Source organism: Papaver somniferum, chromosome 1, assembly GCF_003573695.1.
Source record: "Papaver somniferum cultivar HN1 chromosome 1, ASM357369v1, whole genome shotgun sequence".
NCBI classification, from domain to species: Eukaryota; Viridiplantae; Streptophyta; class Magnoliopsida; order Ranunculales; family Papaveraceae; genus Papaver; species Papaver somniferum.
Window position 1 is genome coordinate 202,483,166 of NC_039358.1, and position 19,557 is coordinate 202,502,722.

Here is a 19,557-nt window from a genome sequence, read left to right on the forward strand (position 1 = left end):
AGGATAGACAATTATCATAAAATCGCTAACAACAGACGAAAATGATACCTGTCCGGAGGGAGTCTTCTTAGCAACCACTTTGTTATCCTGTCGCGCCTTCGCAAGTCCAGCAGCAGGCATCACATACTAAAACGAATTGAGAAACATGAGTACAATTGATAGTTCCAAATGATACAAATCGCAGTAGGAAAAATCATACCTCGATAGGAACAGTCCAGCGAAGTCTCCAGGGATCACATCCCATGAGGTAACAATGTATGGGAAGGGGACCATTGCGAGGAAAGCCCTTTTCGTCGTAACCCTAAACGAAGGGACCGCCAACTACTAAAGGAAACCTCGCCCAGTCATCAACAGAGAGACGAAGTTGGGAATCCACATCCAATAAAAGCTCCTTAATGGGAGGGGAGGAGAGAAACCACCTTCCTAACAAGCTCAAGACCCCACTCCTGATGCTCCCTGGTGCTTGTAAATACAGCTGAATAGTTGTCCATGAAAGAGTCTATGTTGAAATCCAAGGAATCAAATTAGTCCGATGAAGAAGGGATTTGCGAGATACCATCGCGAGAACGGACTTTGAACTCGTTGGTGATACGAATCACATTACCAGTAAGCTGGAAAACCCCGCACTGCAGCCTACCGAGAATCTCCAAGAAAATGGGGTTTGAAGGATCATACAAAGGGAAAGATAGTCCCGCTCTCAACTGCAGAGAGATTATCACCTTATTAGCAGACCAAGTGTCTGAACCAAGCCACCGGCACTTCAGTTCCATCTCGTGGGTAGCAAGAACAACGGGATCTGGGAAAGAATCAACAGCTGGAGTTAAGATTAAACCTAACTCCTGGAGCTCGGCTTGAAATTCCTCGAGAGTTTTAAGTGAAACAGATGCAGAAACACCTTTAGGAGACATGGTGATGACGAAAGTAGAGGATTTCAGGAAAATAAGGTAAAAGTAAGAGCAGGGATGAAACAAGAAAAGAGCAGAGATTGGAAGAGGCAGAAAAGAAACTCAAGTAAGGGTGTAGAAGTGTATTTATAGCAAGAAGAAGGGACCGGTAAAACCGGGAAGCGGCATGATCGAAGTAAAGGTGACCGATAACGGAACGGTTACCCAGGGAACGTGGACACGTGGAAATTATGGGTATGGAGAACGTGACGGTTAAGGAAACTGAAATGATTCTTATTCCATCCTCGCAGCAACTTGGACATAATAAGAAAGGAAAAATGTAGGTACACGAAATAGGATTTCCACAGGTCATACCAAGTAAGGTAAGGAAATCCTAGTCAAAGATCCGTGTCAATGACCTGTCAAATCAGTCATCATCAGAAGGCGAAATACAAATCCCAAGCGCGTGATAACTCTCCATCCCGAATAAAGTAGAAGGACCATCAAGATACTAAGGCGAAGCCACGAAAAGATTACTTCGTGAAGAAGATAAACCGCGAAGTAGGAGCAGTAGGGCGCAAGAAAAAGGACAGGTGTCCCGACAAGACCACGTGAAGTTAGCAAAAGGTGGAGAAAAACTTTATGGAATATGCTCCGCGCGAAGCATAAAGTAACCTCGGCGAGATGATATGAACTGTATGCCACTAAGGTTGCTTAGTCCTATAAATAGAGACCTTTGGACAATGTAAAGGGAGAGATCTTTTGGAGAGGGAAAAGTCTAGCATAGGAGAGAGAGAGAGAGAGGGTTTCCTTGTAATTCATAGGCTGGGAGAAGGGATTAGGGTTTCCTTGTAACCCACGAGTGTAACTTGTATTTCGCTTGAGATTAATAAATAAGTTTAAGTTATAGTGTTTATTATGTCTTCGATCTTGCATATTCTTCGTTTGGGTGTGTTGGTGGATTTCCAGTAATCACAGATTGAAAACATGGAAAGACTGGGTATCACTCCGGGGCTCGACCTTTGCTAAAAATAGGTTAACTGGCGGAAAAAGTGTTTCATAGTAGGCTCTAATTAGGGATCTATCTCAATACCCACTCCATTATCTCCAAAATTTCAATAGTGGTGAAAAAACAACAAATTGAAAACAAACTAACAATTTTATCTTTAAATACAATTTCAGTATAGGCATGAGTGTTATTATTTATACAAGTATCCTAGATGGTTGAAATTCAATGTAGTCATTCACTGTTAATCTTTTGATGGAAGACACTCATCTTACTTGACATGTTTCCACTCAATAGAAAGTTATTTAGAAATGATATTGCTCAATAAGAAATTACTTTTTTTTTTACCATGGAATGAAATCCATGTTCATTAGAACTTGCATTCAGTTACTTTTGATAAGATGATTTCAGTGAAATCGGAATTACCATCCACTGCACTATGGCCTGATTTGAGATATACTAATTTTTGGGTTCGAGATACATATACATGTCTTTAGTGCTTCCACTCATATAAGAGTCTCAAATTAAGAATATGAGTTGCTTTAATTCTGATTTTTCAACTATTCTTACAAGTGTCTTAAATTTTCTACAAGTGTCTTAAAAATTTATAACTTTACAAGACCTTCTAATAATTTATATATATATATTATCATTTCTTTTTTTCATTTTAATTTTATTTTATTTCCCTCTAAAACCCCAAAATTCCCTCTCTTTCCAATTTCTAATCTCTCTCACATTTATTTCCCTCTCAAATTCCCCCCATATTTTTGTTTCACACCAAATCATTTTGAAACTGAATTCATGTGATTACATTAGTTCCCACCATTTTAATTTTGGTTCCCCCAATTATTTTGGGTTGTTTTAAATTTAAAAAAAAACATATTAAATATTTTTCTGTTTCGATAAAACTCGGTTCTTCACATTTCTTTTCTCTCTCCCTTTCTTTTATTTCGCTTTTTCTTTTCTCTCTTATCTCTTTCTCCTATTTCCTTTTCTCTTCAGCTCAAAACAACAGAGAGGAATCGAGTGGAGAAATCGAGAGAAACCAGAGATCAAACCAAAAGTATTAAGCTGATTTGTCATTTTGTAAACCTAGAAAGTGGTATCAAAACCCTATTTTACAGAATCGAGAGAAACCAAATTAATTTTTTCTTTTAGCATGAAACCCTCATAAGAAAATTCAATTGAAGAAGTAAAAACCCTAGAAGATCTCTAACCTAAAAAAAAATGCTTGGGTTGCAGTTAAATCGTGCATTTGTGCCAGAACTGGTTAATATATGTTTATATACATATGTGTATATATCCACTGAACGTAGAAGTACTGTATTGGGTATGTGGGTACCCTTCTTGCATCTGCCTCTTTCTTATTTCACCGCTTGTTTAAGTGTCAAGTATTATTACCTAGTTTTTCACACGGATGTACGAATAATGGAAGAGAATAACGCAAGATAATAGCACAACTATCTATTCCAGTCAACTGTTAATTTCTGACAATTACATTTATTTCTTTCTGAGGTGGTGCATGGAGACGAAGACAGGAAATCAAAGGATACTATGAAAAAGAAAAAGGAAAGTCTTTACACATTGATTGCTATCTTTGAGAGTATCAAATGCTCAGAAGATGTACTTTATGTAAGGCGTCAATTGTAAGTCCATGTATCTGTTACATCAGATTCTTCATATGTTGGTTATCAGTGGTTCCTAACTTTGGTGGTCTTATCATAGCTGGAGCTATTTTTGTGACTTGATCGTTGCGATTCGCAGAATTCGCTTGCAATATGCGACTTTGGAATGTTAACTATCAAACGCCTGTCTCTAAAGCAGTATGCACTGCGGTCCGAAAAATTAGTTCCCTTACCTGCAGAACTGTACAAACCATGTTAGAAGAAGCTGGAGGCCCAATATCTGGTAAGATATTTATACCTTGTTGTGGCCCTTGGCCGTGGATCTTTTGTTTATCAAACTAGCCAGTCTAATTCAACTACGTGCTTCAAATGTAGTCACATGAATACCTATATCAAATTTTCATGAGTTGTTAGTCATTCTTTCTCGGTCACATGCTTCAAACATAGATTCATGAATACCCGCTGTCAAAGTTTGATGATTTGCTAATCAGATTTTCCTTTATTTGTACATAAGCAAGTATTTGTATAGGAAACCATTGCTTGAATAAGATCTTTAAGTCCTGGAGTGTATATATGCATCAAATGTTCAGACGTTCATAAAAGCCTTGGAGTTCATATATTGAAGATATGGAATATGAACTTGATATTACCTTCATTAGGACATTAGACCCATGTGTTATCGTATTGTATTGTGTAACTTCTATCGTATTTTTCGTGTAAACATATATACATTATGGTCTTGTGCAAGGTCTAACTTGGGTGACTGCTGTAGTGCTTATGAAATTCTTTTGCTGTCTAAGTCGTCGTTTGCTTTCGATGTATGTATGGTTATATCTTCAATTGCTGTAAGATTAATCGATGTTGTTAAGTGATGGCTTTAAGTTTGAAACCATTGTACTTTAAATTGATTTTTCAATTTGGTGTTAATGAGAATTTGACTACTCACAACAGATACTTATGAGATTGCAGAGATACAGAAACTAGAATGAAAGGAGATGAACTCATTCGTTCACGCTGGACTCAAAATTCTTGAAAATGAAGATGGTGAAGTTTTATGGGTAAAATGCTACTCAACTGTGTCGAGTTTTCTTTAAGTTTTCAGGTTGTGCAAGTCCTTAGGGAATTATCAGTTGTGCATGTGCTTAGAGCTGTAGGATTCATGGGCAAATACTTGAGATTCCAAAGTCTTCTTACATCCAGAAAGGTAAAATTCGAAAACCTCTATGTTTTTGTCTATCTGAGCTTGTTTAATTTTCAAATTATTGATGTATATACATTTGTTTGTCTTTGTGTGAATGAAGAGTCGACTCTACAGCTTGTTTTGAGGCTACGTGGTGGGATTATTGAACCATCTTATTTGATGGCTTTAGCAAGGAAGTAGAACCAGGACAAGATGATCTCACGCAAGTAAGTTGAATCTTTCACACTTGTACCCCTGTAAATGAATTGATAATCATGTGATAGGTAGACCATATGTAACAGAGGTGGGAAATAGAATCTGAGAATTTGAATTGATTGATAGAAGTTCAAATAGTAGGTATAACACTATAAGACTTACGTTTTCCTTTTGTAAATTTTTGCATTGACCTTGCTCAAAGCAATGTGCGGCATCTGAGAATTATGTGGTGTTTTTACAATTCAGAAATTTAACTTAACAATTCAGACTTTTGTTTTCCTTTCGTAAATTTTTGCATTGAACTTGCTCAAATCGATGTGCGGCATCTGAGAATTATGTGGTGCTTTTACAATTCAGAAATTTAACTTAACTATTCAGACTTTTGTTTTCCTTTTGTAAAATTTTGCATTAAACTTGCTCAAAGCAATGTGCTGCATTGGTGTGTATGTCTCGGAGTGATGTTATCTTGAAATTCCGATTGTTGTGGTTTTGTTGCAGATGATATGCACGTCTTCGTCCTCGTTGATATTGCTCAAGTTAACTCTTGTGTTCATTTGCTTGTTTGAACTGCAGTTGAGGCCAAAGAAAAAGATCAAGTAGATGCAATCCTGAATTTTGGTGGGTGAAAATCCAGAGAATTTGTTTGCTAACTTAGTTTGTACTTTTACTTCCAAACAATTAAAATTGGTGGCTCAAAATATCGTACTTGAAATTTGTGTAACAGGTCTAATTTCAGTCCCTGTTCTTATGGAAATATCGGAACGAGATGCTCCAGTTAATGTATGTCTCTTCCTTATGTCTGGAAATTGTGTCCATCTGATCTTGTCTTGTTTTTGTATCGTTTCTTTGGTATATAAACTAACTCTTAGAGATGTTACGTTTACCTCAGGTGGCATTAAATCAAGAAGACAATTGGATAGGCATAATAGGAATTTAGTGAACAAGTTGTAGGTGATTCGTTTCTTACTTAATTTCCTATAGTAAATGTGGATGAAGTCCCATGATATTGATTGAACAAGCATATAGGAAGTACCATGATATTGATTCAACAAATATGCTCAACTGGAAGTAACTATTTTTTGCTATAATTTTGGTAAGTGTCTCGTTACCACTTACCATTAAGCAAACCATCCACATATAACTAATCCATTCGATGCGCTTCAACCACTGAAATTTGAAATATTTGAATCTGAATCTGGATTTTAACATACCTATTTCACATCATTGGGGTATAGCTTTCCTGTATGTTTCCACAACTGTTAAAAACTGTCTTTTGACCTTTTTACTTTACATATAGCACCAGGCACCTAACATTTTTCATTATTTCTGTTGGCTCTCTTTGCAGACTGACTAGACAAATCTTCAAAAGAAGAAAAGGGAAGCTTTATGTTAGGTGGTGTTGGACTAAAGAAAAGTGAAAAGATCGAAACAAGATGCTCTAGTAAAGGTATATGTCTGGAAATTGTGCCCGTTTGATATTTTCTTGTTTTTGTTCTGGTCCTTCGGTATGTAAACTGACTCCTAGAGATGTTCCATTTACATCAGGTGCCATTATAAGGAAATCAAGAAGACAGTTGGATAAGCATAACACGATTTGAGTGAACAAGTTAGGTAATTTCTTATTTCTTAAATTCTTGTAGAAAATGTATCCGCTGCCTATGCACGATGAAGTCCAGTAACATTGATTGAACAAGAAACCCAAAATATGCTCAATTTTGATCCCAAATTGTAGAGACAAACTTGTTATCCATAGTTTATTTTGTTAAAATTCAGTCATCCTACATCTGTAATTGTATTGATTGATTGTAAGGATGGATCCATATGTGATGCTGCAATTCCATTTATGATAATAGAATTGATTGAATAATGGTTTCATATATGATTGGGAATGGAGTGGCCAGATACCTGTTATTTGGTTCACTTAGTAAACCGTAGGTAAACATTAATGAGACACATGTAACGTCTCAAAAATTAATTAAGACTTTTATAGGGGTCTTAAATCTGTATCAAAACATTCCCTACGCCACAATGGAGACACTTTTATGTGTCTCAAACAATCAAGGCAACACCTATATGTGTCTCAAAACCGTTGATTTGGTGTAGTGATCAACTGAAATATTCAATCAACTATTTGATTTTGACATAGAATATTAGATGTTGTGCTGCTGGTTTCTCTAAGATATAGTGTTCTGCTGGTTTCTCTAAGATATAGAAATCTGGTAAATAACTTAATTTATAGAACCCATTTAATTTGTAGAACCACTATTATATATACCAATGTTTAACCATTATCATTAATAAACTTATGCATCATCGATGCCTCCCTTCCCGTCCTGCCATATGGGACCCCGCGATCATGTACTATACTTAGGGGCTTGGGTCAGGATCGACGTGGGAGATTTTCTGTTCGTAGCTTTTCTTGTTGGGATGGACCTGTTTAATTAGATATGTTTATTGCTTGGTCGTTAGAGAAACTTCAATTAACACATCAAACAGCTTGGTTTGGTGATTATACACCTACAGTCGAACTGGCAAACCATTAAAACGGATGAGCAAACCCTCAAATAAAAGGTTTTGCACATCGCATCTCATACAGAGTCGAGCGACTCAGCCTGAGACGACCAGGTTCATAAGAGAAGATTGGTTCTTAGTGAACCGAGAATCGTCCCAAACAGAGCCGACTGTCGTTCTACCTGGAGCTGGTCGGTTCATACTGAGCCGAGAACGACTAGTTACATCAAACGGCTATGAATCATCTTCCTATAAATTGAGTTGATATCAACTCCAAACTCACACCTTCTCCACCTTATACACATAGAAAAATCTTATAATTCATCTCCAATCTCTCCTTCAACACCCACAAAAATTTATAGTTTCGCTTCAGTCAAACCTTCCACACCACCTTATTTTTCACCGCATTATCTTTAAAAACAAATTTTTGTAGAAAATGGCAAGTCAAGCAGATACACAAAAAATTACATCACAAAAAGTTCGCGGTCCGAAGTTCAGTTTGGATGAAGATGAAGCTATCTACAGAGCTTATGTAGGATTGACGCTTGATTCAATCAATGTGGTTCAACAACCAAATGCAACGCTTTGGGGAAATATTTTTACACAATTCTGTCAGGAAATCGGGAATCCAAAAAACCGCGATGCTACCGGGTTGTCACATCGTTTTGGTGCAATCAGTAAAGATATGGACAATTGGGTTGCTTTGATGATGCAAATGAAACGAAAAAGGGGAAGTGGTGATACTGATGTCGATCTGGTAAGTTGCATTAACATAATGTTTAACTGATTTACAAATCCTTTATCAATTTGATGCAAAATGCTAATTTATATATTGTTGAAACTGCAGCCACGAAAAACAAGAGAGGAATGGCAAAAACACACACCAGAACTTCCAGTTTTAAGCACGAAGCATGCTTCCACATCCTCAACCGATACAACCCTGATTTGTTGGATGGATATGATGTGCCAAAGGAATCCCCTTACGAGACTAGTGGATCCCAACATGGTAGTCAATCCCAGCATGGTGGATCCCAACATGGTTCTCCAAGTTCTCCTTATTCTTCACTAGAAACAAACTCACACCCTCACCTCAACAATGGTGTATCAGTATATGGCAATTCTAATTTGAATGTTAATGGAACGACTAATGTATGGGAGGGAGTCGGTGTGAAAAAAAGCCAAAAATCTCAGAAAGGAAGCTCAAGATGCTGCACAATCATCAAATTCAGGTTCATCAGAGTTGAACCTTCAAGGTTATATTGCAAAAAAAGAAAATAATGATATTGATAAACTAGTCATACGTAATAAAATGGCTTCACAAAAGAGGAAAGGTCATAAGGCAGTTGAAAAAAATATTTTTTTGATGCACACATGCGAGAAATTATGGGAATGGACACTTCTAAGATGAATCAGACACAACTTCGTCTCTGGAAAGATGAGTTTGGTACACTCCAAGCACAAAAGGCCAAGCAATGACCACCAGCAATTGACGGGTCTTCTTCCTCAGAAGAAGACAACGAAGAAGACAACCATGAGGAGGATATCGATAATGCCATAACATTGATTTAATTTTTAAAATTCATGAATGTTTAAGTTGTTCTATGTAATCCTTTTAGTTTTAGTTTCAATTTAATCCTAATTTGCAACTTAAATTATCAAAGTACACAAAAAAAACTACCGAAATCAAAGTACACTTAAAAAAAACACTAAATCCTATGAGGGTTTCTTCTTCCAAAATCATCCCACAAGTGAGCAGTGAGATCCTCCCTTAGTCTTAAATGTAAACCTCTATTTTGAATTCTCTCTTCCACCATTCTATAATCTTTTGCAGGGACACCCCATGTGGGTTGAACTTCTTTTCTCAAATCTTTATATGGATAATGAACCCATGTTTTATCCTGTCGAGTTTCCTCGATTACCATATTATGCAAAATGATGCAGGTGAGCATAATCATGTTCATTTCTATTGGTTTATATGAACGATATGGTCCACAAATTATATGGAACTTTCTCTTCAAAATTCCAAATGCTCGTTCGACATCCTTCATACACCCCATCTATTTTTTGTTAAACAACCGTTTAACATGGACATATTCCCCATTTGTAGGCATTTCATCATAACCTTTGTTAAACGTAAGTTAACTGTGGGAGTAGCCAAATCCCAATTAAGAAAGTATTTTAGATTAGACTCTAAGTAGAAATCCATCTCAACGCCCACTCAATTATCTCCAAAATTTCAATAATGGTGGAAAAAAACAAACTAACAATTTTACCTTTAAATTCAATTTCAGTATAGGCATGAGTGATAATATTTATACAAGTGTCTAGATGGTTGAAATTCAACATAGTCAAGCAACTATTAGATGTTGGTTTCTCTAAGATATAAAAATCTGTTAAGTAACTTAATTTATAGGACTCATTTAGACATCGAATATTAGATGTTGTTTTGTTGGTTTCTCTAAGATATAAAAATCTGTTAAGTAACTTAATTTATAGAACCCATTTAGACAAAGAATATTAGATGTTGTTTTGTTGGTCGTTTCTCTAAGATATAGAAATCTCTTAAGTAACTTAATTATAAATTTTCCAAGTAGTTCAAAAACTTCGTAACCGAAACTTGATTTGATGTATCCTAGTATTGCAACCCGAAAACAATATCGATTAAATAATGTTGAACCTCACTTATCAAAGCAAAAGTACTCACCATGCTACGACCAAGTGTTTATCATACTGCAAATACTAACGAAGTAACTTTTACATCATATTTTGGACATGTACTGGCACAGTCCACCGGAATAGCAACGTTGCTGCAACATAAGTGATAAAAAGCTCCAAACGTGTATATATGTAACAATCAGAATACGTTATATACACATGCAAATCACTTTCTGTGAAAGAATTGGACTTGTTCCCCAGATCAAGAGACCATTCTTACTTCACTCATATAACTATCTTAATTTCTGGCAAATTTTTCCTTTTATCAGTTGCACAGCGACTACATTTGGGAGACAGGTGGAGGTTGTAATTTTTGTTACGCACTTACACTAAAGTCCAAAAATTAAAAAGCAGAAAGACACTATGTGAGAAACCTTTGTTACCGACGCCGAGAACTTAAACACAATATATCGATGGTTGATGGGCTATCGATGGATTATGGGTCGGAACATAAATATTTTCTCTAAAAATACGAAAAAAATTTATAAGGAACAAAAAAGAAGAGAAGAATTGACAGCTAAAATAAGGGGGCAAAAGTGTGGTTAATTGAAGAGTTTGATGACATGATAAATAGCAAATTCGGGCGTGGATGTTGTTAGATCATGTTTGATCTAACCCCGCGGGAGCAAAGTTTTTTCCTATAACTAATGGACGGGCCACTTATGTTCATGCTTCTTTTGGTATGAATCAATCAACGAATTCACGTTACACACTTTTTACTAGTCTCTTCATGAACATATAAGACAGTGGTGGAAGAGTAGATACTTGCAGTATTAATTTTAATAAATTATTAGTAAAAGTATCTCTATCGTCAAATAAATCTTATTGGTTTTGAAATTATGTATAAATGTCTAATATTTATTAGAATTTGGAAAAACCATTTATTCAAAAAGTAACTTATAGTTGAAATCATTAAACATGTATACGTGATTTAGAAATCATTAAAAAATTGTTATGTACTATAAAGAAGAAATACAAATTGAAAGATGTATCAACATCTAAAACACTAAGTCATGGTCTCAAATGATTTAAGAAAAACTCACACTTCATCTTAAATTTCAATATAACATGATATATGTCATTTATCGTCGATCTTATAACACTTTATTTCATCTTATATATAAAACACTTCATTTCATCTTTATAAAAAGCTAAATCTTCCGAACAAATAAATGACATAGTGTCAATTATAACATATGTACCACATGTATCACATATACTATCTCCAATATATTCAAATATAATATACAAGTTTTATAAAAATGTGGTGTCAGTGGAGGAGCCAAGAACTTTAATTGGGTGGGGCATTGTTGAAAACTAGTTTTTCTAGATTGTAGGTTATTTACGGGTTTTGTTCTTTTTACAATTTATCTTATCATGTTAAGAAATTCAATTGATGGCCTATCATAGTAAAATATGAGAAGCCAAAATCGCAAAAGATAAAAGAAAATAATAATATCGTACTAACAAAAGTAAGAAAGTTCACCACACCTCTATCTAGAATAGAAGAAATTCTTTTTCATGAATGTCCTTTCTAGTTGATTAGAAATGTTCCGCGATTACCTAATGACAATGTTACTTAATCACCTTTATCTTTCGATTTTTGATTCCTCTTCAACTCTCACCAGTTGATTATCCACCGTATATAAATATGCGGTGTAAGTATGCCTTAAAAATGGCCGAATGATTATATAGGTTAAGATGATTACTGTAACGATGCGGTAATATTTCAAAAATAAAATAAAAATCAATGCCATATCGAACAAGATTTCAATTATAAAAATGTAAAAACTCGATGGAGAAACTGTTTTAAAATCTGGTTAAAAAGCAGTTTTATAAAATTAGGTAACATCTAAATTGAAAACCAAACAGGTTCCTATAGTTGAGCGGCTTGAGCCTATTTCCACTCACAGTTTGACGGAAATGATGTATTCCCCAAACACTTTTCAAAACGGCCAATACTAGTTAAGATTCATGAGAATTTAGGTGGGTCCCGGGACCCACCCACCTCATTAGCAGCTTCCCCCTGTGTGGTGTATTAGTAATTTGCAGATGGATTTAATTTATTTTATATATTCAAGTTTTTTATAATGTGATATTCTTTATAAGTACGTATATTTAAGTCGCTCACTTAATTATCCAATTCATAACCAAAATATAAGTTTTTTAATAAGATTAAAAAAATTCATAATAACATGTCCATAATAATGTCTTTACTAGGTGGTGTTAATTAGCAAGAATGCTAGTAGTATCATTCCATCAAATTAAAGAGACATCTGAGATTGGAACGTTACGAAAAGCTTAAGGTTTCCGTCATTATAACTAGCAGTGGGGACAATCGTTGTGGTACAATTGAAATATCTACGGCTAATGGGTGTCAACTCATATTCACTTAAATCTTCTTTTATCACCCGACAAACTCTCTGAATTAAACTAAAGGAAACATATTCTTATTAGTTTATGTTGTATGGTCGTATATGGGATTTGTTGATGATGACTTGAAATTAAAACATAGTGTATTATTAGCTAATCTGATTGTTAACGGATATTTTACATCTAGACAACATTTGAAAGAATGTTATAGGTACTAAGTGGCCTAAAGCAAAATCTTATTGTATCCCTGTCTTTGTAGTAGTTAATTTAGCTTAGTGGGTAAGAAAATTACAGTTTTCCACTCTCATTGCGACTTGCTCAAAAAAGAATTGTCGCCGCCTTTGGCCGCCTAGCCAGTTATTAACATTCTAAGTTTCTAATCATACCGGGCCAAAGGAAAAATAATGAGTCTTTTCATGTTTTACTGATTTTTGCAGTTTTGTTTAATTTTCATATTATTGTGTGAAGTTCTGCGATACCTTAAATATAGTTCAAAGAAGAAAAAAATCGTCAAATGTCGAACAAATTTGATTTGACCCCAAGACGTTAAAGCCCTGCCTCCTTCACTGAGTAAAATAATTGTTTTATTTTTTCCAAGGAGTTATGAAATTTGATTTGCAAATTAGATTGTTTTTTACTTTGAACTATTTATTCTTCTTTTTTTTATCAGATAAATCAGTAGATCAAAGATTTGTACATGGTTATTTCAAGAGTATTATTAACAATCGTCACATTTTAATAATCCAGTTCACAAAGCAGCCACACTATAACAAGGTATTTGCAAATTGTTATTTGTTTGATATCTTCAGATTTGTGTCACCACTCACGGTTAACTCAGACAATGTAATTACCTAGTTGTCCATAAAAATTGTTATGTATCATTACATGACGCAATTTACCCTAGGGATGAGTCTTCAAATCTAATGTTTAGCTGGACTCAATCTCAGTTCAGGATTGTTATATGGCATTCACGTAAAGGGTTCACCACTCTTTTTTGGTGCTCAACGAAGCTTCTGAAGCACGGGAAATCGTAAAAGACAATAGAATATATCAGGGATAATGTAAACTTGCATTGGAGAATGTAAATATTCATGGATTTTTTCAATTTGTCTCTATATAAGTGCAAAATTTTCCTTCTCTATCACAGGTTTGCATTATCCCTTATATTTTTATTATTGATTACAATTTTCCATGTCAATAATTGGCTCGTATCTTGTGTATGGATGTAAAAGATAACAAAACAGATTTGAATGCTAATTCTACGCAACTTTGTCATTACGTTGGCTTATGACCAAACTTCTAAGTGGTGGACCGAGGTCTAGCTACCTCATGATCTCAATATGATTGAGTGACCCAAATAGGACGTCACGACATAACATCTGTGTTTTAATAAAATAAATAATAGAATCTTCATTGTGATATGAAATGTGTTTTGCGCCAGTTTAAATGTATAATTGGGATCCAAAATGTATTTCAGTACTAGTAACTCAAATTCTACAATTGTAATAACCAGTAAGTTGTCTTATGGCACACAAATCTACCACGTAACCCAGAATCTCGAGACTAAATGATGAAGAACTAGTTATTGGGAAATCAGTGCTAATAGGGAGACACTGATTCATATAAAAGAAAATAATTCTAACTTCTGGATTATTATTTACCAGCTAACAATGGTATCTCCACTTAGTAATTGTTCAGTAACTTTTTTTGACCGGTCAAAGGAGATCATTGACAATGAGGCGCTTAAAGGAGTACCTCAACCCAATAAAAATAACCTAAATAAAAAAGGGAGATTGACCTAAGAATCGATCATCCTAGAAAAACAAAAGGATAATTATTAGCTGGAGAAAATGAAATAACGAACACTCTTATTTCTCCATGCCCTCTCAAAGAGAATGATAGAAATTTGAATCTCATAAACAAACTACCATATTAGTTGTTAAACCTAGCATCTTAGTGTTCCATTCCTCCCAAAAATAAGCTCGAATTTTGATATCTCCAACTATGCTTGCTAAATCTCTCTTTTTGTTGTTGAAGATTCTTGCATTATGTTCCTTCTAAATGCACCACCGAATGGCAAACAAAAGATTGTTCTAAATACGGTTAAGCCGATCCAAACTCCATATTTAAATAGTTGTAGTAATACGATTGGAAACTACATTCTTCAACAAAACAAGTCCAAATTCTTTTAATTGAATTTTAGTCATTCTTAACAATCCACCTAAAAAACGTAAACTTTTGATTGAATTTTGGTAAGTCAATTAATGGTCAAACATTGAATGGGTCGGAGCCATTTCCACTGAAGGTAAAAAACTTACTCTCACTTCGGCGCGTGTGATCTAAAATGCTTAGTTATATCACTTGTTCTGGTTGTTATGAACTTCTAGATATATTAATATAGCCCAAGTTTTTCTATTGGGTAAAACCACAAATCAAAGCTAACTGGATATTGAATTCAATTATGCGGGCACTCCTTTAAAGAGTGTATATTTGGCATTTTCTTTTCATTGGTTGATTAATCAATTGTTTGCCTCATTACCTTCATGTCTAGCATCACGACCTACATTAATGAGTTCCTAAATTCAACCAATGGTGGAGATTGGAATGTTACGTGTATCCTCGTTGCGGAATGTGCACAAAATCGGACTCCTCAAAATCTGCTATTATTTTTTCTTTTTGGCAAACTTGAGATTATCTTAAATACTTAAATACTGAAAGTACATTAAAGAAGAACTGTATCTATCTGGCTAGGCCACAAACGACGACTCAAACAGGTTCTTAACGACTAAGACCATAAGAGATAACTACATGACTCAAATGCCAGCCCGTTTCCCATCAAATTAGTAGACCTAGACCCCTCAGTCGGGTCTCTAGCCTCCAAACAGTTCATTGCACGCTCGTCTGCGTGAACTTTCTATTGACGACTTTTCCTTGCCTTACATCGGGTTTATCCAAGAGAAGCTTTGTGGCGCATTCAAGGTTTTGTTCTCTTGCCGTGCATGCATCCCGCTTTCGTGTTTTGCGTTCATTTACTAGAAGCTTTGCGAAGCGTTCTAGGGCTTGTTTGTTTGTGCCTCCTCCTTCCACTCTCTCATATACTCCAGTATCAATATTCACTCTTGAAACATCCTCATGTATGAGTAGGTTCCCTACACATTCTAGTTCTTTCATACTCTGTTTCGTTGCAACGTCCATCGGAGGAGCTACATCTTCAATAAAACTACGCGCCTGAAGATTAATTTTTTGGTTATAAAAGAAAACATATAAAAAATATTTGTAGGTGGATCTGGATCCTATATATCACATTGGAAATCTAGCGCACGTTGTACCCAAGTGTCGTCTAATTACCTGAATGCGGAGATAATTCTCCTGGCTTTGGACTGCCCGGAAGTGAATGGCAGTTTCAATGTCGACCATATCCGTACTGGCTTCAGAGTACACTTCCAAGACTGGAGTTATCCATGCACCATACCCCATTTGCTAACTTTTTCAGCGTCATATTTATTCGCACTCGGACTTGTTCCTGTCCCTAATGAAAGCACCAAGTACCTGGTACAGTCTGTTGTAGCCTTCAACTGCCGAGTGTTCTGGTGCTCCTCCAAACTGTCCCTTATCATTTCGTTCATAGCCACCATTGTCTGTATTTTTCAGTACGTTCGTGACGTACCTCAATTCGAAAAATACAACCGAAACAAAAAGAAGACTAGAAGAAGGAAACTTATAAGCTATTAAAGGTTTTACGCTTACCGGATTAGTGCTGTAACGCCACCATCGATGAGGTTGAATTCCCAATCACCCGTTTCGAAGTAAACAGCTGGAAAATATGTTGGAGCCGCTGATGTACCGATGCACACCTCATGTAAATACGCATTTTTAAACTCATTCCTCTTTGCCTGTAAAAAGATCGAACGTCCGGTTATCCTTATTGATTATAGTTTTAGATTTGGAAATTCTAAGTAGGGGCTGTAGTGCCTACCTCTTCAGTCGAAAAGATTGTGGGTTGAAGAAGCTTGATGTCGAAAGTAGGGATTACCAGCTTTGTTATGGTTTCATGCATTCTCAGATCTCCTAATATATCTTTACATAATTTGTGCAGGTATTTTCCGTCGTATTTAGGCCATCGCATATACTCCTTGATGCTTCCAATCCCCGGCAAATTCCCCAACATTGATTTCTCAAATATTTTGGGACAATGTTCTTTGTAGAAACCAAGAATTTGATGAGCAGCATAAAGAGGACGAAGCCGGCCATCCTTTGTTGAGATTATTAGTCCCACGTTGTCTGGGTTTCTAAGATCTTGCGGTTTATAATCTTTTGGATATCTTCACTCATTGCCAATTGGTTTTGAGTTGGATGCCCGTATTCTAACATGGTATCAGAGCATGCTATTTGTGTCGAATCAAATGACTGCACCTTTACTCTGCGTTACCCGATTTATTGTTCCACGTGTTAGACCCAACGAGGCTACACGTGAGGGGGCGTGTTGATATTATTAGTCCCACATTGTCTGGGTTTCTAAGATCTTGCGGTTTATAATCCTTTGGGCCTCTCCACTCATTGCCAATTAATTTTGAGTTGGATATGATCTGGAGCTGCGAGCATCGTTGCTATTAAACCACTGGTGCTAGTTCCGGCTATCACATCGAAATAATCAGCTAGTCTTCCGTCATCATAATCACTATCTTGCCTCTATACACACACAAAAAAAAATGAAGCAGCAAATTCATAGAAAAGTGTGATTCGGATTACACAAAAATGCTTCGATCGGGTTAAATAAGAATGTAGAAATGAAAATTTACCCGGATCTCGTCTTCTAGGAATTCTAGGATGACTGCTGGAATTATACCCCGAACACTGCCTCCATCAATACACAACATTGTCACCATCTTCCTAGTACGAACTGGTGAATCAGATGATGAATCATTTGGATCATCACTTGCCATTAATTTGGGTTCTAGCTAATTGGTGTTCAGTGGTACGGTACTGAATTATACCAAATGTCCTTCGAAAATGAGATTAAGGAGCTAGTTAATTGACGAATTCATCCAGGTAAACACCAATATAGGATGGCGGAACAATTGGGACACTGCCTTCTTATTCGGTCAGGAATCAGGATGCTATAATAACGGGTCATATAATCCTACGTGTTCACCATAATTGGAGAGTTGCCTGTTTTCCTAATCCCACGCTATTTGGAACTATCCTTGAAATAAAAAGTTATGGGTTTGGATGCAGCATTTTAAAGGTGAAATTTATGGGTCCAGAGGATTTGGTATTTTTGGTTGTCCGAATCCTTAAAATCACGTTTCCTACGGGAATCAGTTTTCCAACAAATCCTCCATATGGAGTCCGACCCCTCCCCCCTAAGATTTGTTGGGAAACTTATCAAGGGATTTATGGACCCACTTTTTTTAACTCTAAATCATATATATATATATATATATATATATATATATATGCAATTTTAAGATTTTAGGGTAATACCAAATGGTACAAAGTCTTTAAAAAGAGAAAACTCTATAGATCCTAGAAATTTTAACTGAGTTACCAAACACACAAGGAATTTATGTGAATCCCAGAATTTATAATCCCATGGGATTATAAATTCCCGGAAATGGTGAATTCTGCAAACAAACCGCAAGGGTTATGAGATTAAGTGTTACATGTCCATTTTACGGCCTAAAATTTTCATGGGATAAGACCGGTAATACTCTGTGGTTCAGTCAATTTCACCCATAAGTACTCATCCTTGCACACTTGTATCAAAGTATGCATCTATTTTCACTCTAAAGGCTTTATGCAACTTAAGTCTTTCTTCTTTCTCTCTAACTCTTTATGTCACCATTAGCATAAGAGGTTTTCCATGCATCAACCCATTTGGCGATCTGACAAAATCAGCAACATCATAAACACAAAGACATGACACAATTAACTCATTTTATTGTATCAATAGGAAGATTAAAAACTTCTATCCAACTAATGGACTAAACAGGTCATCATCCTGTTAGTGATGCTTTATTCTCTCAAAACATGAGACTAATCTCCTCTCTGTAGCCTCTCATATCCTACTCTATGCCTACTGATTTATAATGTCTCTCACACTATATATACAGCAGTTTCATAGGCAAAAACCGTGCACAACACTTGTACGCGCATGGAACAGCCATGTGTCCCGTAAGTTAGTTCCATAACCGCCAATAACTGTACATGTTGCCCAATTCGAGTCAACCTCCAAAACTTGTTCCAAAGTAGTTATGTATACTCTTCTTAGGTTATAAACTTATTCAATAACCGTTATCCCTTGTCTCACACCATTGGCACGCTTATAAAGCCAATAACCAACTCATAACCGTCACCTTTGCCATAATGCACCATCTTTGCACATTACTGAACTTGGCCTTGAGTCAATACTCAGCCAACGTGGTACTGTAGTCTTCTTGTCCTAAGCCAATGCGCGGCCAACATTACGCTACAATCATCTCGGCCAATCTTTTGGCTCATTCTGGTTATTCATGCACCATATGATTCATTTACCCAACTTGCTCGACAATAGCAATGCCTACTCTTGCATTACTAGCTTGCTTCCAATGTCGAAGCTTTGGAAGCCTTGGACTAATGCATAGGCCAACTCTTGTCATATTCTACATTCTTGCATCATCCTTGTGTTTGGGCCAACTCAATTCCATGGATATGCATCAATGCCAACATCGCATGTTGCACTTAGGCCTGTCAATGGATACCGATTTTCCGTTATCCGATACCGATAATCCGTTAGCCGTTACTGCTACCATCCGACATAGCGGTAAACGGATATCCGATACCGATAAGCTAACTGATAGTCCCTTCTTAACGTAACGGTAGTGGCAGAGCCTATTTCCGTTAGGTTTAGTTCCGTTATCCGCTAACGTGCGTACTGCACGTGTAAATTTTTATACGTTATGTATTGTTTGGCTCATTCTTCTGTTCTTCACTTCGAGTTTCGACACAACAGAGAAGTTCTCACTTCTCAGAGAGAAAAAAAGAGAGAAACTACGGATGCTGAATCAA

At 36.1% G+C, this 19,557-nt stretch overlaps 1 protein-coding gene, 1 long non-coding RNA gene and 1 pseudogene across 6 annotated transcripts; 1 reads left to right on the forward strand and 2 right to left on the reverse strand.

Annotated features, from left to right (window-relative positions):
• The first annotated feature begins 2,870 nt into the window (after positions 1-2,870).
• LOC113335390 lies at positions 2,871-6,735 on the forward strand. 5 transcript variants are annotated; one of them, XR_003353316.1, is made up of 9 exons: positions 2,871-3,536; positions 3,655-3,798; positions 4,485-4,719; positions 4,817-4,922; positions 5,410-5,529; positions 5,636-5,691; positions 5,801-5,858; positions 6,257-6,358; positions 6,457-6,735. It is a non-coding gene; the product is annotated as an uncharacterized LOC113335390 (long non-coding RNA). The 5 variants fall into 5 exon arrangements; XR_003353317.1 differs by having other exon boundaries at positions 5,485-5,529; XR_003353318.1 differs by lacking the exon at positions 5,801-5,858 and having other exon boundaries at positions 3,616-3,798; positions 5,485-5,529.
• Positions 6,736-15,382: 8,647 nt separating this feature from the next.
• Positions 15,383-16,340, reverse strand: LOC113335408 (patatin-like protein 3). The gene is made up of 3 exons (XM_026581472.1): positions 16,258-16,340; positions 15,859-16,148; positions 15,383-15,738 (listed from the first exon to the last, which is right to left on the reverse strand). The coding sequence occupies exons 2-3, from the start codon at positions 15,985-15,987 to the stop codon at positions 15,397-15,399; spliced, it is 471 nt and encodes a 156-aa protein (XP_026437257.1). The 5' UTR covers positions 15,988-16,148; positions 16,258-16,340; the 3' UTR covers positions 15,383-15,396.
• Positions 16,012-17,068, reverse strand: LOC113358273 (annotated as a pseudogene).
• Between the last annotated feature and the right edge of the window lie 2,489 nt (positions 17,069-19,557).